General features: G+C 42.1%; 1 protein-coding gene across 2 annotated transcripts in view; it reads left to right on the top strand.

Moving 5' to 3' along the window:
- The first annotated feature begins 401 nt into the window (after positions 1 to 401).
- The window catches only part of gabrg3 (gamma-aminobutyric acid type A receptor subunit gamma3), a 77705-nt gene continuing 51064 nt past the window's right edge, over positions 402 to 27042 (top strand). For both annotated transcript variants that reach the window (XM_085397925.1, XM_085397924.1), the window contains exons 1-2: positions 402 to 454; positions 666 to 811. In XM_085397925.1, the coding sequence (XP_085254051.1) occupies positions 402 to 454; positions 666 to 811 (199 nt within the window). The remainder of the gene's footprint in view (positions 455 to 665; positions 812 to 27042) is intronic.

Raw genomic sequence — 27042 nt, 5'->3', positions numbered from 1 at the left:
CCACTAAAGAGAACAGGTGTAACAGCTCTAATAAGATCTGTAAAGTAGCCCCTACAGTGGAGTGACGCAGGTTTGGCCACGGAGGAGTTTTTGGTGGACCAGGGGCTTTTAGAGGGACGCACTCAGTGTGCGCACCTGCGTAAAGCACAAGCAGCGTCCGCTATCCAGGAATTGCAACCCTGTACAGGTGAGACCAGCTGCTCCTCCGTCTATACGAGGAGGCACTCCCACGAGGAAGGATCTATTTCACAACAATGAATGACATTTCTGCTGGATTACAAACTACGAAGGGCTGCTCTTACGTTTTCTCCCCTGAGCAGCAGTGACCGTCGCGTCCAGACACCGACACCTTGCGCACCGTCCTCTCACACATCTCTACTTGTTGTCCTCCTGCGACAAACATGACATCCCCGCTACTGGCTTATATCCTACTTCTTTCAGCCCTTCATACCTGGTAAGTGGCGCCCTTTGGTCGCGTGATGCGTTTTGGTGATGCTTTAAATGCTCAGGAAACTTTGTGGCTGGCTCTTAAGTTTGCGTGAAGGACTCAGTGACACTAACGATGTCTTTGCGTGCATGCACTCTGCAGACTGCGCTGCATGTTTTAAGTCAGTGTCATTGCTCCTGCTGTTTCCAGCCACCTTCTTTTATTTGTGTCCCTGTAGCTCTCTAACAATCGAGTCCGAGGAGGACTACGAGGATGTCACTGTGAACCAGATGCTGGCTCCTAAATCCCAGCAAACCGACGCCACGGAAATACTCAATAATTTACTGAAAGAATATGACAAGAAACTGCGACCAGATATTGGAGGTAAGGGTTACTTCTGTCCCAATTTCTCAGCTAACTAATCACAGAATTTGAATGCAAAGCAGCTTTCTCCTTATAGCCACACCTGTGTGAAACCTGGGGATGCTATTAGTTCTAGAATCAGATAAATGTAATGTTTAATTCAGAACCTACATAACACTGTACGCACGAACTGTGTACTAAAACCTTTAAGTGTCAATATTAGCTAAAGCCTTCCCAGGTTTGTCGCCACTGCTAACACTGAGCCCAAAAAGTCTGTTCCGAACATTTTACAAGCTTAAATGTTCTTGTACAAATGTACATAAAATACCTTTTTATTAGTCTTTTTTTTTAAGGTTTGCATTAATGAAAGATGCCCTCTCTGAAGACTCCATAAAACTGTCCAGCCGTTATAATGAAACAGCAATACTAAGTAAACCAAAACTTTTAAAAGGACTAAAAGTATTGACATTTTAAAATGTGAACTTACTATCAGCTATTTAAACACTACAATCTTCAGACATCCACACATGAAGCACAGGGGATAGGTGATTTCCTCCATCTCTCTTTGGCTGATAGAGGTGTTGGAGTAGCACTTTATAAAGTCTAACTTCAATAGCAGTGACAATGCCAGGGAATTTCTGAATATTGTAGAATTTATTTGTTCCTACAGCAGATGTGATTGTGCGGTGTTATTCCAGGATGTCAGGACCATTCTGCAGGAAAGTCTTTGACGGTCAGCTCTCCTTGGTCTTCTTTGGGTTTTTTGTGGTTGTTGAAAAGCTTTGAGGTGTTTGACTTCATCACCCTGTTGACTCGTTCATTACAAAAATCCAAACTTGAGGGTGGGACATGTCTCTGAAGAATGGAGTGCTGCTTCTCCATGGTCAGAGTGGCGTTGATTCAGTGCACGTGTCCAGAATATTCCCACCCTCTATGGGTTTCATATAATGTGGTAACATCTCCTTATAGACACTCTTCTGTTGCTACCACTATCATCAAGATATTATTAATATTGTTTTTCTTGCTATTCGCTGTGAAGTGCTCCCTTAGTCTACTCTTGTGGTCATAACTTTAAAGCAATGAATTTAGGGACATTCTTTCTTATTAGATGACACTATTTCATGCATTTAATGGGCAGGTAAAGTTTTTTAGTGGTTTTACTTTCTGACCCACGATCACAAAGGGTCAAGGTGTAACTCATCAGCATGTCCTCATGAATATAAATTACATCTGAAGGTGGAAACTTTGAGTGGAGGAGAGAGATATGTAATTCCCTGACTCATTTTCTCCTGGATAAAGTGAATGTGTTTGTCAACTCTGAAGACTCTGAAGAGGCTCTGCTTCTGGGCCCTGTTTCAGGAAGCCGGTTTAGAAAACTCAGAGTGAAAAACGATACGCAGGGTTGAGTAACCCCGAACTGTCCAACTCGGAATATTCGGTTTCAGAAAGGCTGATAACAATTAGTTCAATCAACGCGGAGTTGCGTCAACCCCAAGTTAAGCGCGCGGACGAGGATACATAAAGCCCTGATAAGCGGAGCACAGATTAAGCGAGTCACCATGGAGACGGAGGGAAAGAGGGCGCGGTCAATGTATTTCACAGCGCTTGAGGCCGAAATTCTGATGGCAGTATATGCCGATAACATGCAAATTCCGCGGAAAAAAGTAACACAGCCACAGCTGCAAAAGAAAGGGAGCATGCATGGCAAAACATAGCCGACAGAGTCAATGCCTGAGTGTTAATATAAACATTGATCTAGGGATTTCCACCCATTTAACACGTTATTTTATCATATGTTATTTTATTTGTTATTTTATACATTTTATTTTGTGACGTGATGTGAGCGCAGGTGCAACCCAACAGGCCCCAAACATTCCTGGCAGCAAGTAAAAATGAAATATAAAAATATAGTCCAAACAGGTAAGGTGTAATTGTATTATGAGCCACAGTGCTTGGTCTGTTTGTCCGATGTAAATCAATTGCAGTTAGAGGCTACATTAATTTTCTTTCTGTAAGCACTTATTGAAATTATCTGAGCACATTACAAGTACATATTTGCTTACTCTGTATGCTCAAATGTGACCCGTTATAGCCAACAGAAAAAAAGCGGAGGCCCGAAAAACAGGTGGGGGTCCTCCACCACCACCACTCACAGAGGCTGAGCAGTTGGCCCTCAGCCAAAACAGTGGGCGCCCTGTGGCCGAAGGCATCTCTGTGGGGACATCCTCTGAGTCAATAACCCCGCAAGACACAAGTGCCTACATAGGGGGTAAATCCAAAATAATACATGATGTGCATACATCCTTTCTTCACAGTCACCTTTGCAGTGCTGCTCATTCATTTGATAAACTCTTTACCATAATGGATTATTTTGTAGTGAAGTTATTTTCCTACTGATTTTGCCTTCCCTCAGTCTTGGTTGTCTTTGAGAGCATAATGACAATGAAGTGTAAGGTGATTGGTATGTTTGTTAATTGCCATTTGGTCCCTTGTAAGTTATAAGTGACCTGTATAAACCTCATATTCTATCAGTTGATGGTGGTGGTGTACTGCATCTGGTGCAGCCTCCTGTTGAGCCAGACCAACATGCAGTTGTGAGTAATACTCCACAGATTATATGAGTTTACAGTAGAACAGCAATGTTGTTTATTTCTTTACTACAGGAAAATAATGAAGAAACATTGACAGCTGTTACAGAGGAGGAAGCAACAGAGACACTTTATGAGGTTTACATCTTTTAATACTTTGTGTACAGGAAATACAGGCGACCAATAAAGCCAGTTGAACAAAAAATCTGTTTATTCTTCTTTCAACATGTTGAGGTGATGGGTCAAAAGAAATGATTGTGACATATGGTGTCTCTGACTGCTCTTCCATCTTGTATGTCCGTGGGAGGGTCAGGATGTTCATGGTTTGGATCACTGCTGATGTTTGGTTCAGAAGGACAGTGTTCTCCTCTAATTGTGGCAATGTTGTGAAGAATCACACATGCCACAATAATGTCACATGCCCTTTCTGGGGTGACCCTGAGTCTTTGCAGGCACTGGAACCGGGCCTTAAGCATTCCGATAGTCATTTCAATTCTGGCTCTTGCCCTGCAATTAGCCAGATTATATCGCTGCTGTGGGCCCGGTTCAGGGTCAGGGTAAGGGGTAAGCAAATAGGGTAAACATGGATACCCCCTATCACCAAGCAAGTAGCCAGTGAACTCTCCTAAGACAGAAGGATACACTTCAGTTCAAATGTCCCTGAAGCAATTGGTCTTTATATATTTTACAGTATTCTCAACTCACCATGTCCAAATTTTGTGCTCAGTGTACATTCACGGAATATTTGTGAGTCATGGACAGAGCCTGGCCACTTGGCTTCCACATTTGTGATAATGTTGGCAGCATCATATATGATCTTCACAGTGCAGAGAACACAAATTAGCATCCATTACTATGATGAAATAATTTGTTAGTTTGAAATGCTACAGGGAACTATGTACCTGTACATTAATGCTGTGGAAAGACTTCCTGTTCACATAGTCTCCTTCATTTACTGAAGGAGCAATGATTGGAATGTGAGTGCCATCTGTACAGCCAATCACGCCTGGGAACCGTGAAAATAAATGTAAAATTTAAGTAGTAGTCCAAGTATCACCACATCATAAATTAAGTTTTGGTCATCCTGCTACCTGCAATTTTGTGGAATCCCTCTTTGATAAATCTTGTGGGTCTATGACCGGGGAACACCACAAACGTGTACAGGAGACGTTTCAGTGCAACTGTAACATTCCTGACTGCCCGACAGACGGTAGCCTTGGAAACGTGCTCAGCGTCACCAATATTATACAGAAAGCTCCCGTTTGCAAAAAACCGAAGTGCAATACAAATAATATGTAATGAACTGAGAGCATGTCCGCGATGTGTCACATGCGTAATATATGGCCTGAGGATGTTATCCAAATAAATTATAGATTGTGCTGAGAAACGGTGACGTTCACACAGAAAATCATCAGGAAATGATAAAATGTCCAAACGCGCTCTGATCACTCTCTCCCGGCGGAGAGCCCTGCGGAGAATTTGGGCTTCACGATCTACTGGCTCTTCAAGGAAGGGGCACGCCATGTCCGACACTTCCTACTGTCAGGTTTCCGACAAAGGGGCGGAGACAGTCAGGGTTAGTTGTAGTAAACCTGCTAGGGGGCAGGTTAGCTTCACGGAGTGTGTCGTCATAGTGACTCACTGAGGCTTCATCTGAACTCGCTTTCTGAAACCGAAAACCCAGAGTTTTCGTTAACTCAGGGTATACTTACTCAGTTTTTCCACTAAACCGGCTTCCTGAAACAGGGCCCTGTTCTTGTTCAGGGTTTGCAAAGTGGCCTCTGGTGGCAGGCTGCTGCCATATGGTAATGTAGTTAGAATCAATGCATAACAAAGAGGGGCTTCTTAGAACACACTTCTGTGAGTTGTTGCTCGTTAGGTATTAACTTAAAAATGGACAACTTTCATCTTTGCAAAAAGAACAAGCAAGACATGGTTGAGCTGGAGGTCAGTCGTTAACCATCTGACAAAGCCGAGTTGCTTTGCGAGCAGCAGCAGCAGGCGACATCCAGTTGACACCTAACAGCCTGTTGTGTTTAACAGCAGGCGTCGCCTCAGATGTGACCAAGATTCAGCTCGTGATCACGATTTCTTCTTTGCTGATGGAGGGTGTTTGCATTTGTAGCCTTGATGTAGATGGCACCTTGCTAACAAAACCTGTCCACAAATATCTAACTAGTGCTGGCAGGCCTGGGATCAGTAGTCTTGGTAAAATCATACTTTTATTAAAGGTGCTGCAGTTGCTATAGATGTGCGTAACAGTGCATCAGATGACTTTTTATAATGTGAATTTGTTTTGTTTTTTGCAATGATAGCCGACAGATAATGACACTGGATTCTTACTTTGGGACATGTAGGCATTTCATGCTAATATCAGCACTTTACCATCATCACATAATCATCACCAGCTGCTGTAATAAATCATACACCCAGTGACGAGAGTATATATATATATATATATATATATATATATATATATATATATATATATATATATATATATATATATTAGGGGTGCAACGATATTCGTATCGATATATCGTAACCGTTCGATACAGTGCTTTCGGTTCGGTACGCATATGTATCGAACAATACAATTTTTTTCAATTTTTTTTTTTTTTTTTTTTGTGTCCCGTTTGGATCTATAGCCATCAGAATTGTTGTCTTGAGGCCAAGAAAGATGCCAAGAGGATTTATTTTAAGTGGATCATCATATTGGTCCATTTGATTGACCTTTATTATAATTATGAATTTATTTTATTTTCAGTTGCAAACGGGACAGACATGACTGTGGGATAGGACAGGGGGAAAGAATGAAAGAAAGAGGGGGAGAGAAAGAAAGAAAACCAAAGGGGAGAAAAAAAAAAGAACAATACAAAATTTGTAATTTATTTTATCAACTTTCCTTCTGACGATGCTGTCTGTGTTGAGCGCTCAGTGAATCTGCATTTGACTACTCCGCCTAGGCTCGAGAGTGCAGCCTAGGCGGAGTAGTCAAACGCAGATTCACTGAGCGCTCAACACAGACAGCATGGTCAGAAGGAAGAACGCAGGGCAAGCTAGCGAGACAGAAGTGGACCTCCCCACCCTCATTCAGATCTGGCGTTTGGAATTATTTTGGTTTTCATGTGACGTATGACCCTGAAGGTAAGCGAGTCATGGACTAAAGTAAAACAGTATGTTGGATGTGCCATGCAATGCTCAATTACATGGGTGGGAGCTAGTGTGTTAGCGCAGTTAGCTCGTTAACGTGTTGGCCGTCTAGCCCCTCTGTATAGGGTAGCTCGTTAACGGAGATTTGCCGTGTTGTGGCGTTAAGGTTATTTCAACGAGATTAACCTGAAAGCACTAGTGGGAACACAACGAATATGACTGCACATTTACACTGACATCATCCTAGTGCAAAGACAAAAACAACAAGCATGCATGCTACAAACTTTAGCCGAGTCATTTAGACAGCTGTTAGCACAGGATTCTCCTTATGGAGACCTGATATGTTTAATATGCTGCTGAGAATATAGCCCAGAAGAAGCGGATGGTATAGCTTTTATTTTGGAAAGAGACATTTCTCTGTAATAAACTCTCTTTTCCAAAGATGAGTGATTCCTCAATCAGATACAGGGCTCGCAATATCGCTAGCCCGATGTCCCGGGGCTATCTCTGCCCTGCCTGTCGGGCTATTGTAGGAAGGAAAAATATATGTCAATGCTTTTGCATTCTTTCAGAAATGTAGCTGGGTAATTATGTCATTGGGTGAGCCACTGTCAATATGTGACATATTGAAATCGTGTTTGAATTTGCGCTTGTTTTTTTGCTTTCACTTTGCAATCGCGCGAACTGTGTATAGAGAGCGACAGCACTGATCTGTGAGTGATGATAATTTGTGCACCAATTCCTCTGACATCGTCTTATTAATTGTTAGCTTACTATGCAAACATGACAAGTGAAATCTCCTGCAGCTTAAACATGTGAGAGGTTGATCGCGCAGAGAATCGCTGAGCTTATGTGAGTGCGGCAGGATATATATTTCACTACGATGACCTGGATGACTGAGAACCTTCACAGACAGATATATATTTTAGTTCTGCTGAGCCAAATAAGACAGGTCAGGGTGAAGAAGTGACAGCCAAAGAAAAGCTTACCACAAAACGGAGAAGTTATGACAAATCAGACTATAAGGCAAAAAGAAAGTGCAGCTTTATGGTTTCATGGACAAAAGAATTTCTGTGGCTGCAATATGACGAGCTAAAAAACAACATGCACAAGGGTTAGGGTTAAATTTAAAAACTGTGCTTTTGTGTTAAAATATATATTTATAATTTTAATAAATGACAAATTAAAAAGGCATGAACATTTTTTTTTGTATCGAAAAAATATCGAACCGTGACACCAAAGTATCGAACCGAACCGTGAATTTTGTGTATCGTTGCACCCCTAATATATATGTGTATATGTGTATATGTACATATATATATATATGTATGTATGTATGTATGTATGTATGTATGTATGTATATATATATATATATATATATATATATATATATAAAAGATAAGAGATAAGATAGAACTTTATTAATCCCTCGGGTGGGTTCCTCTGGGAAATTCGACTTCCAAAAAAAGCACAGCAACGACCGAAGTTACAGTTACAGAACTGTTATATATATATATATATATATATACACACACACACACACATATATAAATACAGAGACAAATATAAATAAAATATACAAAGGGGATAAATAGAATAAATAGGAATAAAAAATAAAAATACAAGTGAATTGCACATTTCAAGTATTGAGTCTATTGCGCTGTTGACTATTTACAAAAAGTATTGCACAAGGTATTGTACAGTGAGGTGCAGAGGCACTACAGCTTAGTTGTTCCCCCCTCCTTTGTCCTCCTGTTTCCCCTCCCTCTCCCCTCCAGAGAGGAGTTAAACAGTCTGATGGCGTGTGGGACAAAGGAGTTTTTAAGTCTGTTAGTTCTTGTCTTGGGGAGAAGCAACCTGTCACTGAACAGACTCTTCTGGTTGTTTATGGCCGTGTGCAGAGGATGCCCAGCATTGTCCATAATGTCCATCAGTTTCTTTAATGTCCTTTTCTCTGCCACTGTCACCAGAGTGTCCAGCTTCATGCCGACCACAGAGCTAGCCCTCCTGATCAGTTTCTCCAGCCTGGATGAGTCCCTCTTTGCTGTGCTGCTCCCCCAGCACACCACAGCATAGAAAAGTACTCCAGCAACCACCGACTGGTAAAACATCCTCAGGAGCTTCCTGCAGATGTTAAAAGACCTCAGCCTCCTGAGGAAGTACAGTCGGCTTTGGGCTTTTTTATACAGGTGCTCTGTGTTGCATGACCAGTCCAGTTTATTGTCCACCCACAGCCCGAGGTACTTGTACTTGTTGACCACCTCCACCTCCTCCCCCTCTATCTGAACTGGCAGTGGACCTTGTATGTATGTATGTATGTATGTATGTATGTATGTATGTGTGTGTGTGTGTGTGTGTGTGTGTGTGTGTGTGTGTGTGTGTGTGTGTGTGTGTGTGTACACATATATATGTCCTGATATGCAGAGGCAAAGAGTTTAGGAGCAGTCACCGCAAATGCCCGGTCTCCTCTGTGTTTTAATCTGGACCTTGGGACAACTAGTAGCATTTGGTCCGCAGAGCTCAAAGATCTTGCAGGAGTATACCAGGTTAGAAGACCAGAAACATATGTAGGAGCTAGTCCATGCAGCGTCTTAAAAACAAGTGTTAAAATCAATTCGAAAACTGTTTGGCAAATCAAATCAAATCAAATCACTTTTATTGTCACATCACATGTGCAGGTACATTGGTGCAGCACATGTGAGTGAAATTCTTGTGTGCGAGCTTCACAAGCAACAGAGTTGTGTAAAATACAATAATGTAAACAAGCAAAATACAAGAATGGCTACATCTGAAACTAATAAATATATGTACAATATATAATAGTATATGCATTTCTGGATGTGTATACTAAATATTTTTCTACGTGTGTGTGTGTGTGTGTGTGTACACATATTTTACAAGTTAAATAGAGTAAACAATGAATAGAATTGTTTGAGGATGCTCTCAATGGCACAGTGATAGAAGGTCCTGAGGATGCGGGGGCTCATGCCGAGTCTTTTCAGTCTCCTGAGAAAGAAGAGGCGCTGCTGCGCCTTCTTCACTGTTTTGTTTGTGTATACTGACCACGTAAGATCCTCAGCCAGGTGTACGCCAAGGAACCGGAAGCTGCTCACTCTCTCCACAGCAGCGCCGCTGATGGTGATGGGGGTGTGTACTTCTCTGCACCTCCGGAAGTCCACTATCAACTCCTTTGTCTTTGTGACGTTGAGGGTGAGATGGTTGTCTTGACACCAGTGGGTCAGGCCGCTGACCTCCTCCCTGTAAGCTGTCTCATCACTGTTGGTGATAAGACCCACCACTGTAGTGTCGTCCGCAAACTTCACAATGATGTTGGAGCTGTTAGTGGCTGTGCAGTCGTAGGTGTAGAGTGAGATAGGTAGGATTTAAACCATTCCAAAACAATTCATTTAATTCCGACACATAGTTGCAGCTGAAAGATAAGAATCCCATGATCTATTGTATCAAAAACAGCACTGAGATCTAATAATTTTAAAATGTCAGAATCTCCTGAGTCAGTAAAAGTTAAAAGATCAGTTTCAGCACTGTGGTGCATTTTAAAACCAGACTAGAATACTTCACCAATGTCATATTTATCTAAGAAGGCCTGGAGCTGCCAAACCTACAATTTTCTCCAGAACTTTTGAAAAAAGGGCACTTTAGAGATTGGTCTGTAATTTGATAAAACTGTTGAGTCCAGATTCTGCTTTTTAAGGATAGGTTCCACAACAGCATGTTTAAAGTCGGAGGGAACGGAGCCTGACTGAAGACTATTGACAATGGAAAGTAAGCATGAACCAACAGTGTCAAAAAACTTGTGCAAGTTCTTTCAAATGCAAGCTGTAAGCTCCGGAGCTAAAAGCCAAAAGATGGCAAAACCACCTAAACATGTTATCAGCCTGCTACAAAAGTGTCTGCTAGGCTTCACCTGAGTTTTTGGAGTCACTCAACAGGAGCTCTGCACTGTCCTCCACTGTTCAAGCATTTTTGATGCAATTATATGGCGATGGCTGCTGCGTCGTTCATTGTATTAACCGACCATCTGAGAAGTCTGTGCTGCAGTTTTGATGAGTGAAATTTTAGGATTTTATTTGGATGCTTCAAGATGAACTGCTGAGTCCAGAACCAATAGATGACATCACAGTGGCTATATTCAAGCTTTTTATACACCCAATAGCGAAACTCTTCTCATTTCCAAATGTAGATCTACTGATCAAGATTAATCATTCATTTGGGGAGAACTGCATTAAGAGATAAATTAGTGTTCTCAAAGCATGCAAACTGGCCCAAGTTTTCTCTTTAACCTAATTGGGAAGTCTTAACTCATTCACTGCCATTGACGTCTATAGACGTCAATTGAAAAACTTACGTTGACTGCCATTGACGTCTATAGACGTCAATTACATTTTTCAATGGGAGGGGGCAGGTGTGGGATTTGAAGGGGAAGGTGACTGGAAAGGCAGAAAAACCCCAAGGGCACCTTACAACACCGACCCTGATAGCAGGCTAGACGGTGACCTAGGCAGGCACCAACTTGAAAAACTGAAGCCCACCAGCAGTAAAAGTAGACCTGCAAGGAGGTGCAGGGTTTGCGCACGTAAGGGATTGCGCAGTGAGACAAAAATGTGGTGCAAGTCTTGTTGTGTGCCCTTGCATCCCGGAAAGTGTTATAATGATTACCACACAAAAGTGAATTATTCATTGTGAATAAATGTTTCACTATGTACATTTTATTTTTTCATATATTTGTAAATAAATTGTTTTGATAAAACATAACCTTTCTCAGTGTTATTTCTGTTTTATAGAAGTGAAAAACTATTTTATATGTTAGAGGTGTCACAAAGCAAGAAATATTAGTGTCAAAGGCACTTTTCTGCTTGAAATGTATTTTTCACAAAAAGCTCGTTTTCTCCCTTTTTTTGGTCAAAACAGGCATTTTTGGTGGAACCCACCTCTCTTCTACAGCTGATTACTAAAGAATGGAAAATGGTAGAAACAAGCTTTTTTTTTGGATGAAAGAAGAGAGTCTGTTCTTCATTTTGGTAGGTTCAGCGTTTATATGATCATAACACACAGTTTTCTGTGGCTCTTCAAAAATGAGTAAAAATGCTCAAAAACCCTGGCAGTGGGGAGTTACCTGATTTGAAAATGGCTGGCAGTGAATGAGTTAATAGATCCATAGAAGAAGAGACCATTATTGTCGGCACCTGCACCATTTGGCTTCAAAAAGGGAGAAACCCACAGATGATGTCACAGTGGCTACGTCCATCTTTTGTATACAGTTTGTTGTTTTGGACAACGAAGTAGGTGGATCCTTCAGCATCTCTTTGAGATTCTTCAGTCACTGCTTTAGCAAACAGGATTTTTACAACCTGAATCTTGTATAATATCTCTGTTACTATGGATACCAAGTAGTGCAAGCTCCGTTGTTCCTGTCTGGGAAAAAATAAAGGGCACAAAAGAAAGAAATGTGATTGGTACGCTAGGTGTTACTCAGTGGCACGTATAGATGACCTCACACATGCTCTGGAAAAGCCCTTTCAATGCATTCCTGAAAGAGATGATCCCGTTCTTACATCCTTAGTGCCACTTTATTAGAGTTACTTTCTCAATGTTTCACTCCAGCAAATAACCCTGAACTCTCACTTTCCTCAGTTGATAGAACAAACCTAAAGTTTACTATGTAATCTGCTCATCCTGTGGTCAATTTCAGTTTTTTAAACTGTTTTTCTTGGTGTTTTAAATCCTCTCCTGACTGTTGTGATTCATACAAACAAGGGATCGGTTAGATTTTCCATCAGCATACGGCATAACGATGGCCTTTGTCAGAGCTACATAAATACCGCTTGTTCTAGAGTTATCCAGTGCTCAGCTGGATGCTTACTTTTAATCCAAACATTAATGTCATGTAAATTTGTTTTCTCTTGCTATTACTCATGTGCTTTCACTGCAGTTTAATCTATCTAAGCTTCCTGAAGCTTCAAGAATAACATATTGGAGAGGATAAATAATGTGCAATTTCCCTGTAGCTCGGTAATCTATTTTTCATTATAACCTGGTAACATCTAACAGTAATATAACTGAGTTTCCCTGGAAACCACAATAACAATAACAAAAAAAAAATCTCAAACAGGTCCATTTAGTAGCTTATTTGTGTGCTTTCAGTAATGTTACTTAATTCCTTACAGCAGTTAGGGCTCAGGTCCAGATCCAGTCCAGATATATGTAGATATGGGAGGTGATAGCAGTGAAGCCATTAGACTCTGAAGCAGATATAAGTCCTGGTGACTGTGGACGCCATCTGAGTTCAGTGAACTCACTGTCATGCGATGGACACGGTCAGCAGCAATGCTCACAGCTGTTTTTCCAATCTTCTGTTGTCCAGGTTTGATGAGTTACATCAACAAAAGAGATTTGTTTTAAAAGCGACCTGTTCTGCTCATTTCCTGCTTCGTTTATTCCATGACTTTATCAGAGTAAAATGGCCTGTATTTATATAGCGCTTTACTAGTCCCTAAGGACCCCAAAGCGCTTTACATATCCAGTCACCCACCCATTCACACACTGGTGATGGCAAGCTACATTGTAGCCACAGCTGCCCTGGGGCGCACTGACAGAGGCGAGGCTGCCGGACACTGGCGCCACCAGGCCCTCTGACCACCATCAGTAGGCAACGGGTGAAGTGTCTTGCCCAAGGACACAATGACCGAGACTGTCCAAGCCGGGGATCGAACCGGCAACCTTCCGATTACAAGGCGAACTCCCAACTCTTGAGCCACGATCAAGCTTGGCATGAGTCACAGTTCACAATAACATTAATCAGTTCATCCTGTCTCATCCCTGTGTCTTTAAACCAGTTTTTACCTGACTGTTAAGTCAGAACTCATTATTTGAAGCTTTCATGCTTATTATGAGCCTGCATCAATATAAACACTAATATATTTAAACTTAACGACCATTTTATTAGGAACACCCATTCAGCTATTGAATCAGCAGTAATGGTAGCAGCTAAATTCATTTAGGCATGCAGACATACTCAAGACTTTAGATTGAGCATTAGAATGAGGAAAAAAAGAGATTTAAATGACTTTGAAATGGCTGGTGTCACACGATCTGTTGAGTGTTTCAGGAACTTTACCCTCAAACAACCATCTCTAGGGTCTAAAAAAGAGAAAATATCAAATAATCGGCAGTTCTCTGGGTGAAAATAGCCAGATTGTAACTCAAATAATGTAATAACTCTAACCACACATTACAACCAAGCCATGCAGACGAGCACCTCTGAATGCACGCTAAACCTTGAAAAAGATAAGCTACAGCAGCAGAAGAGCACACCGGGTGCCACTCCTGTTAGCTGAGAACAGTAAGCTGAGGCTTACAGTTCATGTAGCCTCAGCTTACTGTTGATGTAACTCATCAAACCTGGACAACAGAAGATTGGAAAAACAGCTGTGAGCATTGCTGCTGACCGTGTCCATCGCATGACACTGAACTCAGATGGCGTCCACAGTCACCAGGTCTCAGTCCCAAAGGTGCAGTCACCTTTGGGATGTGGTGGAGCACAACAAGGATGTGCAGCCAACAAATCTCCAGCAGGGCTGTGATGCCTTCATGCCACCTAATTAATAATGTCCCTTTTAATGTATGAAGTAATAATCTCTTTGCAAAGACATACACTGGAAAAATACCATTAATGGAGATGTCAAAGCCAGGAACCATTTGAACTTCTGGCCCAAAAGGATTGAAGAATTATGCCCACATGGTGAAATTGAGGCATAGCTGATTTTTCTGTGTGTGTTCAGACAGCAATACTTTGCTGAATGCTTTATGATGCCATGGTATACGAAATATACCTGTAACCCTGTCTTCGCTTCTTTGTTTGAATTTTGTCTCTAGCACAAACTATAACAGCATTCCGGTCATTTAAAGGAATGGCTACAATTACATATTATATAAACGTAACTGACATCCAACAGCACAATTTTCACTCTGAAAAGGAAAAGAAACAGCCATGAATTTACGCTGAGCCAAATGGTCAATAGGACCGTCTAAAAAATGCTAAGTGCAATTATGAGGAGCATTTCAAGAGCCTGAAGAGTCACAAATCTGCTTTTTTTGTGTATCGCACACAAAAAAAAGCCTCAACAATGTTCTTAGACTGACGGTAGCTCAGACAAACTTTCTCAGCACTTTTTCTGCACACAAATGTATATTTTTAAAAATCCTGTTTTATCAGGATTGTGATGCAAACATTGACATCACATCACTTATAATTTTACACTGAATATCAGGTTGAACACGGTTCATACTAAAAAATCTAAATTAGCAGCTGCATAACGAGTTTATCGTTTGTGTTTTTCTATCATTCCCCTGTCGTGGAAATGATACAGGGAGTGCAGAATTATTAGGCAAGTTGTATTTTTGAGGAATAATTTTATTATTGAACAACAACCATGTTCTCAATGAACCCAAAAAACTCATTAATATCAAAGCTGAATGTTTTTGGAAGTAGTTTTTAGTTTGTTTTTAGTTTGAGCTATTTTAGGGGGATATCTGTGTGTGCAGGTGACTATTACTGTGCATAATTATTAGGCAACTTAACAAAAAACAAATATATACCCATTTCAATTATTTATTTTTACCAGTTAAACCAATATAACATCTCCACATTCACAAATATACATTTCTGACATTCAAAAACAAAACAAAAACAAATCAGCGACCAATATAGCCACCTTTCTTTGCAAGGACACTCAAAAGCCTGCCATCCATGGATTCTGTCAGTGTTTTGATCTGTTCACCATCAACATTGCGTGCAGCAGCAATCACAGCCTCCCAGACACTGTTCAGAGAGGTGTACTGTTTTCCCTCCTTGTAAATCTCACATTTGATGATGGACCACAGGTTCTCAATGGGGTTCAGATCAGGTGAACAAGGAGGCCATGTCATTAGTTTTTCTTCTTTTATACCCTTTCTTGCCAGCCACGCTGTGGAGTACTTGGACGCGTGTGATGGAGCATTGTCCTGCATGAAAATAAGTGCCTGGAAGTGCCTCCTCGTGGTGTGGAGTTTTTGTTTGGTTGTTGTGTTCTTTGTTGTTGCAACCTTTTTTCCCTTTTTCGGCATGTTATTGGTAATACGGCGTTGCCGGCTCCTTATGTTATGATTATCTATAATAAAGACTATGTTATTTACTAAGAACACCTGTCTGTTTTCCTTTCATTCTGTTCTGGACTCATTTGTTACTGGTCCCCTCACTCGCATGCCTAGACCCCTTCGGGGGGGACGTAACACACTGCTTGAAGAAGGTGTCTTCCAGAAACTGGCAGTAGGACTGGGAGTTGAGCTTGACTCCATCCTCAACCCGAAAAGGCCCCACAAGCTCATCTTTGATGATACCAGCACAAACCAGTATTCCACCTCTACCTTGCTGGCGTCTGAGTCGGACTGGAGCTCTCTGCCCTTTACCAATCCAGCCACGGGCCCATCCATCTGGCCCATCAAGACTCACTCTCATTTCATCAGTCCATAAAACCTTAGAAAAATCAGTCTTGAGATATTTCTTGGCCCAGTCTTGACGTTTCAGCTTGTGTGTCTTGTTCAGTGGTGGTCGTCTTTCAGCCTTTCTTACCTTGGCCATGTCTCTGAGTATTGCACACCTTGTGCTTTTGGGCACTCCAGTGATGTTGCAGCTCTGAAATATGGCCAAACTGGTGGCAAGTGGCATCTTGGCAGCTGCACGCTTGACTTTTCTCAGTTCATGGGCAGTTATTTTGCGCCTTGGTTTTTCCACACGCTTCTTGCGACCCTGTTGACTATTTTGAATGAAACGCTTGATTGTTCGATGATCACGCTTCAGAAGCTTTGCAATTTTGAGACTGCTGCATCCCTCTGCAAGATATCTCACTATTTTTGACTTTTCTGAGCCTGTCAAGTCCTTCTTTTGACCCATTTTGCCAAAGGAAAGGACGTTGCCTAATAATTATGCACACCTGATATAGGGTGTTGATGTCATTAGACCACACGCCTTCTCATTACAGAGATGCACATCACCTAATATGCTTAATTGGTAGTAGGCTTTCGAGCCTATACAGCTTGGAGTAAGACAACATGCATGAAGAGGATGATGTGGACAAAATACTCATTTGCCTAATAATTCTGCACTCCCTGTATGGGAGTGATGGATGCACTGAAACAGCAAACAAGTGAAAGTCATGAATAGAACGGGACTTTTACTTTTTATGGATGATGTGTGTGCTAGACTGTTCAGCAGTCACCCACAGGATGTATGAGTCCAGACTTCGTGTCTGAGTAATAAACACAGTGACCTTTTCACTAAGCTTCTTCAGGGACTATTTTCTGGTGGGTTTTTTTGCTGTTTTTTTTTTTTTCCATCGCACCCACGAGGAGTCATTTACACGGAAAATTATTATTCTATAGTGTATCAGAGATCTGTATTCCTCCTGGCCGCCCAGCCACAGCACACTAAATTAACTTGTATGGATAATTTCAAAGAAGAGACGATAAATAGGATGCGGGCAATTAGCATTTATTTTTTGTAATTCCCCTGACCACACACCACAGATAAGTACATTAGAAAGCCATTTGTTGTGTTGTGGGTCCTTTGATGACAGATGGTGAGCTGAAGTCATTTGACCTTGTCCTGCTGGCATTAATGAATGTGACTTTTTAAACTCGTAGTTAAACAAGAGGCGTTTCCAACACATGGGCTGAATGTAAAATGATGCCTCTGTTGATGTTGTGGAGTGAGAGTCAACTTTAAATGTCCAAATGTCATTTTTTCCTGTTATTGTACTTCACTGGTTATGATTTTAGGAGGAAAATATAAAGAAAAGGTGAATTTTAAGTAAACTTGATATTTTTCCCACCTGGTATTGTTTTTTAACCTTTAACTGTCTGAGTGGCATCAGTTGTGATCCCAGCTGTATATTTTTATGTACTGTAGTAATGTGAAATATCATAAAAACCCTCCTTATAATTAATTTTCCAGAATACTTGTCCTGTAACTTCTGATCATTGGTATAGGTTAAAACATGGAAAGCTGTGTGGAAATATGTGTTTTTAACATTGTGGACTTGGACTTGTGGATTCAATTGTAATTTGTTGGTAATTATTCAGTGATTAGGCTAGGGGTGGGCGATATTACGGAGCCCCGCAGGGGACATGGGAGAAAAAAAAATTAAGACGGACTTTTGCGAGATCTCTCAAAACTAACTCAGGATCTCGCAAAACTTTTGCGAGATCTCACAAAACAAACTCGGGATCTCGCAAAACTTTTGCGAGATCTCGCAAAAGTTGAATTCCAACAATGGCGGCAGCTACTTAGTTGTAATATTACTCTTTCTGGGTCACAAAATACACTTTTAAGATATTTTGAGGCGTGAATGTAGTTGTGTAAACGTCAGATACCTGCTCGGTTTACAAGACATCACATATTTGCAAAAGTGCTCCGATGTTTTCGGAGATCTGACACCCACTAGCTCGAAGCTAGCTTCTACAGCCGGGAGGGACACCGCTTTCCCGGCACATTGTGCCTCGACCTCCCGGTCGGCTTCGAGCTGGCGGCCATCGAAGAATGCGGCTAAAACTTTTGCGAGATCTCGCAAAACTTTTGTGAGATCCCGAGTTTGTTTTGCGAGATCTCGCAAAAGTCCGTCTTAATATTTTTTTTCTCCCATGTCCCCTGCGGGGCTCCGTATGATATAAACGATACATGATAGAAACGATATAAATTTGGCCAACGATAGAGATTTTGACTATACCGCTCTATCGCATGTTGATGATGTCATCAACATGCGCAATGCTTTTTGGTCGAAAGCATTGCAGCGGCTACAACCATGCAAATTATGCCGACAGTCATGGCAAAGAGATGAAGCACTTTTGAAATATGGGGAAAGCCAAAAACTGCGCTTCCTCCACTTCCGTAACATTGATTTATTAAAGTTGAATTCTCTCGCAGCTATTCTCTTCCCATGTTGTTGCAGTATATTAATAACTAACCTTGTATTGTGGATGAATAATCTCAGTTGTTCTCCTGACTGAAGTTTGGCCCGTGTATAGCATCCTGCTATGCGATTGCATTTGTTCATACAGAATCCCTCACGTTAACTTTTATCGAGTGGAAAAAAATTTGGCGTTCATCCTCCAGCTTCACTGTGCTAATGTTATGCTAACATAGCTGTGTCGCTAGCGATCACGTAGCACAACATTATATACCAGGTAGTCGAACTTCAGTAACCCTGCAAACGCCACTGCTGTTTAGTTTTCTGTCTTCATTTATGTTGGAAGTGATAGCAGAGCTGTACGTTTTAATTAGTTTCAGAAATCTCAGTCAGAACATGGTATGTCATGTTTAGGTGGAAACTAGCGAGCTAACTTCCTGTTAACTTCTAACTCCGTTAAATTTAATAAATTCTGTTTTCATGGATGCATGGATGTTAAACTTAATTGTTACACCTGCTGAAGCAGCAACGCTGATGATTTCATTAAAGATGAAAGAATTTAGACCGTTTTTAACTCTCAGTGTTCGTTTGACTTTGGGACCTGAAATGGACGGAGTTTTGGACCCAGATTACTCCGCGAAGCTCCTCACTACGGCAGCCATAATGCTCTGACAATCCATCAAGCAGTGCGGCTTACCAAAGTTGTACTAAAACATTTTTAACAGATTTCTGCACACCAAAATCGGTTTGAGGTCAGTAAGCACAACCAGAATTCATACATAAGGCACACTCTCGATTTTTGAGAAAATTAAAGGATTTTAAGTGTGCCTTATAGTGTGGAAAATGGGTTATACAGAAGAAAAGAATATATCGTGATATATATCGTTACCGCACGTGCTTCAAATTATATCGCGATATGGATTTTAGGCTATATCGCCCAGCCCTAGATTAGGCATTACATTTTGTAAGGAGCAGTTTTTTTAAATAACCTAGACGCTTTTGATTTGTTCTGCTGAAAAAAAAAAATTTGACACCAACATGATGTTTGTTCAGATTTAATTTAATACACAAGAATGGGAGTTATAAAGGATGAATAATAATAATGATAAGAAGAAGACGAAGAAGAAGATACGAAGAAGAAGAAAGTTGTGAAATTACTGTTACAGCAGCCAAAAACATAACAAATAAAAAATGAAAAACAAATACATTACACTAAAGAAAGAAGCACTAAAATATTTAAATAGAAAAAGTTAAATAGAAAATATAGAAAAGCGCTCAATAAATCAAAATCTCAATATGATACAATAAGGGGCTTCAGTATAAATTAAATGCAGGTATCTCTAACATCTGTGTCAGTGTGTCAGCTTCGTGTTCCACTGCATCTCCAGCAAATGGTGGGGGGTCGGGATCCATTCATTATCCACATCCATTAACCACAGCCATTTGGGTAACCTCTGAGTTAGCTGATTGAGGAATCCAAACAGGGTGTTGATTCAAACAGTGATGAATTCCCTCGGTGAGTAACAGAGACACATTCCAACAGCTTGCAGTTCAGCATTCAGGTCCCAAAAACGTGGCTTTTTCACTAACATGCCTGATATTACAAGGACATGGTACTGGAACGCGTACCTTTTAGACATAACAGGTGGAGTCTTCACATTTATTCTTACGTCTCTGTCGACCTGAAAAGTCTCAAAGCTGATGAGTGAGGCAGTCTCAGTGCAACGATCCATGAACTCTTCTGGTCTTAATAATCTAATCAAGTTCATCCATATTATTGTCCAAACACCACACTGATCAGCTACATCTTATTACGAAGTCACCAGGTCATCTAGATTTTGTTGTTAAAATGACAAAAGAGAGTGTTTGACTTCTTCTGAAATAAAAGTGTTTGAAATCTATAACTAATGACTTTTGAATAGTTAGTAATATCTGTCACATGCAGATAAAGGAAATGGTACAGGTATGATAAACACATGATAATAACTTATCACTTTAGATGTTAAAACACAGGCAATTTTACGTAAAACACTTTAAGAAATCACTTAACTGTATATGAAAGATAAATATAGTTATGGTTGGTGATGTTTCATTTGAAGCTTAAGGGTTTAGGGGACCGTAACTCCGACAGTCTTGGTCGTTGTGTCTTTGGGCAAGACACTTCACCCGTTGCCTACTGGTGGTGGTCAGAGGGCCCGGTGGCGCCTGTGTCTGGCAGCCTCGCCTCTGTCAGTGCGCCCCAGGGCAGCTGTGGCTACAATGTAGCTTGCCATCACCAGTGTGTGAATGGGTGGCTGACTGAATGTAGTGTAAAGCGCTTTGGGGTCCATAGGGACTAAGTAAAGCACTATACAAATACAGGCGATTTACCATTTACCAGTCTATGGAAGAGGACTGGTCAAGTTTAGCACATATTCCTGTATAAGAATTCCAAACAGCTGTGTTTACAACACCTCTGGATTGACATGTTGTCACACTTTCCTCAGGCAGCTTTTTCTAGCTCCATTACCAGACGAAAAATTACGTTATACAGTAATGAGACCGCTCGAAGTGACAAATTGTGATGAACGATGGCAGTCATCTAATCTATGACAAATGAATTGTTCTCTGTGACTGCTTCACAGTCAAGGCGCCCCGTTTATTTTTTTCTTTAAACATGAAACAGCAGTAGTTTGCATCTGCAGGAACATAACCCCTGTCCGATTTAAAAACAATGGGGTGATGGATGAAAAGAATAAAAGTAGTGCTGCATAATAACAGGCGCACATACGTAGCCCTCTAATGAACTTTAAATGTTTTCTTTCATTAATGTGCACAAAAGGTTTAAAGCTAACAACTACAGTAAAATAAGAGGCTTTCAAATGACAAAAGAGGAAGAAGTACAAAAGAAATGTGCAGCTTCAAGTGGAGCCCATTCACACAGAAAAATGACGGAGACATTTGTTTAGACATTTGTTACCTAGTAACTATTTTGGCTCCTGTCAGGATGCGTCAGACTCAGCTTTGAAAGCAGTGACAGTGATTGATTGATCCAGTTTACACATTGTACGTTTGGTTCACTCTAATACATCACGAGTATTTGTCTCAGTGTCTGGGAAGAAGAGAAAGCCTCCTTTGTATAATGTGGGAGATGAGCGGGGCAGTCTGTCACAATCAAGTCAACCGGTTATTGTTACTGTTGTTTGTGGATTTAGACTTAAACATCTTTATTTATACTGCTTAAAGGATTTTTGTGCAATTAGGTTGGAAGTTTGATCATGATCCAAGGAACAGATATTTCTAACCATAACATAAGGTTGAAAGCATCCTAGAATTCAAGTTTAGATTTTTCTGTCAGGGTGATTCATGTGGCCATTTATAAAGAGCCTTATAGTATTACTTCAGTAACTGCAATGTGCACCAGTAAGCCACAATATTAAAACCATTTGCTTGACCAATAGGGGAATATACTCGGGACTTGTGCAGGTGCCCTGTGGTCTCTGCCTCGGGGCCATTGGCAGCAGATCTTTTAGGTCCTGTGGGTTGCAGCACAGTTGGTGTTCAAAATGCTGAGGAGGGTTGTCATGAACCACAGTGGATGCACACAAGTGGGATCCAAGAGCAGACTCAATACACCTAATGCGTATTGAGTCTGAAGAACAGCTGAACAACCAAGTTAGCGAAAATGTGGAACTGAAGAAAACCACGAAGACAAACGAAACAGGGAGGCCGTAATTGGGACCGTGGGAGGGATCAGAGCGGGACCGTGGGGCTCAGAAGGGGGAAGTGTGTCCGTGGGAAGCGAACCCGAGGAGGCAGTGATGAGGACAGATGGTGCACTTAGTGATCCGAGCAGGCTGAAGGACAGGCAGGTGGCAGACACAAATTGACGTAGTTCATGTAACACATATATACAAAGCTTTTGCGGGGAGCCCAGTTACCACTGAGGGGTGACTAACGGACTGGCGTGGAGCATCCGTCAGCGCAGGGTTAAATAGTCCTCCAGGTAATTGCCCGGAATGGGATGCAGGTGTGATGGTGATGGTCCAGCCCGGGGGTGTGGCCACCGGGGCATCCCACACACTCCTTAGACACAGGGCCATGGACCATGACAAGGGTGGTACATGTCAAAACAACCTACTCACCAGGACCCAAGGTTTCATAGCAGAACTTTGCACTTTAACAAGATGATTAATAGGCATAACTTTAAAGTCAGTGGTTTTATTGTTTCAATTTAAATCAGGGGCTCTGTCGAAATACATTTAACGGTCACAATCTGTGATGCACTCTTTATACGTGCAACAAGAGACAGCTGAAAAGTGCTAAAAGCACTAAGGTGTGAGTACAACTCTTAGATTGAAGTTGGCCTTGATTGCAGCTGTATTGCAGTTATTTTCCCACACTTTCGTTAAAGGGCCCTCCTTAAACTGGCTCTGGTGTCTACTTACTGGGTGACAGATGATCAGCCGTGGTACAGCTAGCCCGAAGGGGGTGATCTGTTCTGCTTTTTGAATATTTCAGAGCCCTTGGCATTTCTTCTTGCAATGAGCTCAGACAGTGAGAGTAGAAGTCTTTATGCCATCAGTCCTTATGCTGTGGCTTAGAGTATGCAGACGCCAACCGAGAGGCTGGGACTATCCCATGTGTGGTTATGTCATCAGGAGTTCCTTTTTTTTTTTTTTTTTTTTTTTTGCCTGTCCCGTTTGGCTCTTTTGCCATCAGAATTGTTGTCTAAAGGCAAAGAAAGATGCCCAACGGATTTACTTTACCAAATTGACCATCCCAGCCTTGCCACAATGGTCCATTTGATTCACCTTTTATTGTTTATTTTATTTTCACTTACTGAATATGGGACAGACTTGACTGGGGGAAAGAAGGGGAGAAAGAAAGAGGGAACAGCTGAGAAGAGGGACGGGGGAGAAGGGCAAAAACCAAAAACCAACAGAATGAGCAGGAAAAGAAAAAAAAGAAGAAAAAAAGAAAAAAAAATGCATATATCAATCACCTGGGTCACCTGCTGAGAAAGAAAAAAGAAAGCAAGCAGAAGAGAACAAGAGTAATAGAATAAACAACATCACAATGATATATGGGAATATGACAGTAAATACTAAATATTAAACATTATTGTGCAGCACATAAGATCAACAGAACACAGTGTGCTTTGAGGTAGGAGCCAAAAAGGGTGTAGTTTGTGGGTGTGATCACCCGTGTGTACACCTGTGAGCATGGACGCGTTTGTTTTTTTGTTTTTTAAAAGGTTCCTTCATGTAATGATCTGCTAGAGGGTGGGGGCACAGCCCCGTCCTCCAGGGCATGAAGCAGGTATGGAGGAGATCAAAACTCCAGACATCCAGAGGCCCCCAGAACACAAGAGACCAAGGAAGACCAACAGAGGGGCAGCCGCGCCACTGTCCCAGAAAGAGCTGAGGAGAATCCCAGATGAGGGCTCACTCAGCAGCCGCGGAGCAGAAGCCAGGGGGAGTTGCAGTAACGCGCCCGTGAGCTCCGCCGGCAGCCAGCCGTGCCTGAGTGACCGAGCCCCAGGCCGAGAAGTGGCCCGAGCAAGCCCCAGGCTCCAGGCCCCGATAAGCGGCCGCCAAGGAGTGAGCCGGTGTGTACCTGGACGCCCATCCCCGGACACAAAGAACCACCAACGCACCGATGTCTGAGGGAGTCCGCCACTGGCAGGGGAAGTGGTGGTAGGGGGAGATAGGCCTCCATACCTTGGAGGGCCTGAGATGTCCCCAGAGAGGTGGCGCCTGACACCCAACCTGACATATAGACACAGACATACAGGCACACACATATACAAACATCCATTCCCACCCTCATGCTCTCATATACACTTACTCCACACTCAACCAACGTGGAGACAGACATAAAGAGACGCTGTACACACGATCACACTCCCCAAGCGTACTCTAAGCCCCGGGTCTAGGTACCCTTGCCCCTGGAGGGGGGGAACTGCACCCAGACCCAGGTGGTGTTACCCTTTTCCCTGCGGTGGGGGGAGGCAGACCGCCCCGACTCCGCAGCAGCAGGGAGGCCCCACACTCCAGACCGCAGTCGGACAGCCAACTCCTCCTCCTAGCCCCCCCGCTCCAGCAGGTCGCAGAGAATGGGGGTGAGAGAAGACTCCAAACCTCCCTCCACCCGCTCATTGTAGTGTTGATGCATGTGTGTTCTAAGGTGCATTTAAAACCCAGGAGGGCATGGAGCTACCTGCCAGAGAGCAGCAGGTAAGCGCATAGTCCCTCCTGCTAGCCCTCAATGTCTACGTGTATTTAACATTGAGAGGTGGGCAACGACGCCAGGGGTGGGGTGTACACCCTGATGGTACTTTGGATTCCGTGTATCGTGCCCACCCCCAAGATCCTATATGTATGTGTAATGAGAGTGTGAGTAATGTGAATGTCTAAGTTGTGGGATAAAATTGAGGCAGAGGCAGCCAGAAGGGGACGGGGGACGGGGGGGGTGGCCTCCTCTGCACCCTGGTGACATACCCCTACTCCAAGGTCCTGCATGTGTGGGTGGTTGTGGTGGAGCGGGAAGAGGGAGGCAGCTGGAGATGGGGAGGGAAGGAAGGGAGGGGCAAGTGACCCCTCCCTGGGGCCAGCTCCCCCGCTGACCCCAGTAGGCACTCCCACACTCCGCGACCCGCCAGGGAAAGGGGGCCCAGGCCCATCCAGACCGGGGCCCAGCGCAGCAGCGCCTCCCGGCCCCACAGAGCCCAGGACAGTCCACCCAACCCCACCACAGAGAAAACTGCACCCACCCCACCATCCACTCTTCTTCCAGACTACATAAGACAATAAACACCCAGGCTGAGATCTTCCTCCACCTCTCCTGTATCTCCCCCTCCTGTAGAGAGAGCCCCTGAGGAGAGGAAAGCTCCTGCAAGATGTGACAATCTTCCCCACCAGTTGAAGAGCCCCCCAGGTGGCTCGATGCACCGGCGGCACCCTGCTCCAGGGCTGGGCCCCCATGCACCCACCCGCCCACAACCCCGGCAACACACCAACCAGGACCCAAGCCCCCGAGGCCCGGCCCGGGCCCCAGCCCAGAGACGGAGCGCCCCCAGAACCTCACGCCCATCCCGGACCCACCCAGGGGCAGCCAGGCTACCAGGTCAGTAACCCACGTCCGTCAGCACAGACCCTCCCCTAGTCCCGCTGCACGCAGCCGCGAGGAAACAGTCACCTGAGAGCCAACAGAGCCCCTAACCGGACATGACCGCTACCCCGGGTTGAGCCCCCAGGAGTCATCAGGAGTTCCTGCTAGCTCATGTGATTAACAACCAGACTAAAATATGCAGCAGTGGGTAGTAGCTACTCCAACTATGGGGAAGGACAAGAAAAAAATGATAATAATAATTTTTAAATGATTTTTCTAAAGCTTGAGATACTTAATAAATTATGTAGTCACGTGTGTGAGGTATCTAGTCAAAAAGATTGGTTGGTAAAAATGTTTCTTGGTAATAGTCAGAATTTGAACAAGTTTTTTGGTCAGTTATTATAATCATAAGTCAAAATTATGACTTACTGAAGCAGGATTATAGAACAGTTATTCAAACATTTGATTTGACAAAATAATCAGATTGTAAGAGAAGTTTTTTTAAGTGAACTTATGTCATCAAGGTAAATGAGTTGTTAAAGCCGGTTTACGTTAAGTTAAAAGATCTTTTTTTTAACTTAATATTTCAATCAAAGTTTCTTTGTCTGATAAATGAAAGGATTATAAACATAAGTAATAATGTTGTGGTACGAGGACTAGTAGAAAAACTATATTTCATGTTACATTGTGACTTAGATTGAAAAGAGATACTCAAAACTATGATTAATTTTAAAATTAAACATTTGAGTTATTTCACAGTTTTAAAATGACAGAAAATTAAGACAGACATTTTCCACTTGAGATTATATGATATAACATTTTGTTTAACTACAGAATTACAATTTTAATTGCAAGATAAAATGTTAATAACTAGATCAAAATCATAATATCCAGTGTTCTTATATTCACCAAGTCTGTAGTTAAATACGGTTCATTTTTATATAGTCAAACTTTTTCAGTTTTATATACTTTATGGTAGGTTTATACATTATGAGTCTTTATAAGTATAGTATAATTATGATAACACTTTGCCATCACTGTGTAGATCAGAATCCAACTGAATTAGAAATAAAGAAACACAATAATTACCAAGATTAGAAAAAACTGATGTGAATTTTGCAATATGTGTATTTAAAAAGTTTAACAAATACTTTGTAATGATATTAATGTGACAACACATAAACTAATTAGACTTGAAAATCTCATAATATGAAGAACTGTATTAAAACAGCTCTAAACAAAGTGAGCACAACAGCAAACTGGAACCACCAGATAACAAAAGAGTCAAGAAACAACTCAAACATTAAATATACTTAATCTCAAAAGGAAACTAAAACTCAGAAAGCTAAAAACCATTTCTCAAAGACCTGGGAACCATGGCACTTACTTCTTGCTCTATACCTTTTTGTGATAAGTCCTGAGAAATTACTGAAAAACAGAAGGTAGCCACTCAATAGA

Source organism: Rhamphochromis longiceps, linkage group LG23, assembly GCF_057381845.1.
Source record: "Rhamphochromis longiceps isolate RC_006_pf linkage group LG23, R_longiceps_female_GT1.1, whole genome shotgun sequence".
Classification (NCBI taxonomy): domain Eukaryota; kingdom Metazoa; phylum Chordata; class Actinopteri; order Cichliformes; family Cichlidae; genus Rhamphochromis; species Rhamphochromis longiceps.
This window is presented reverse-complemented; position numbering and strand designations above follow the sequence as displayed.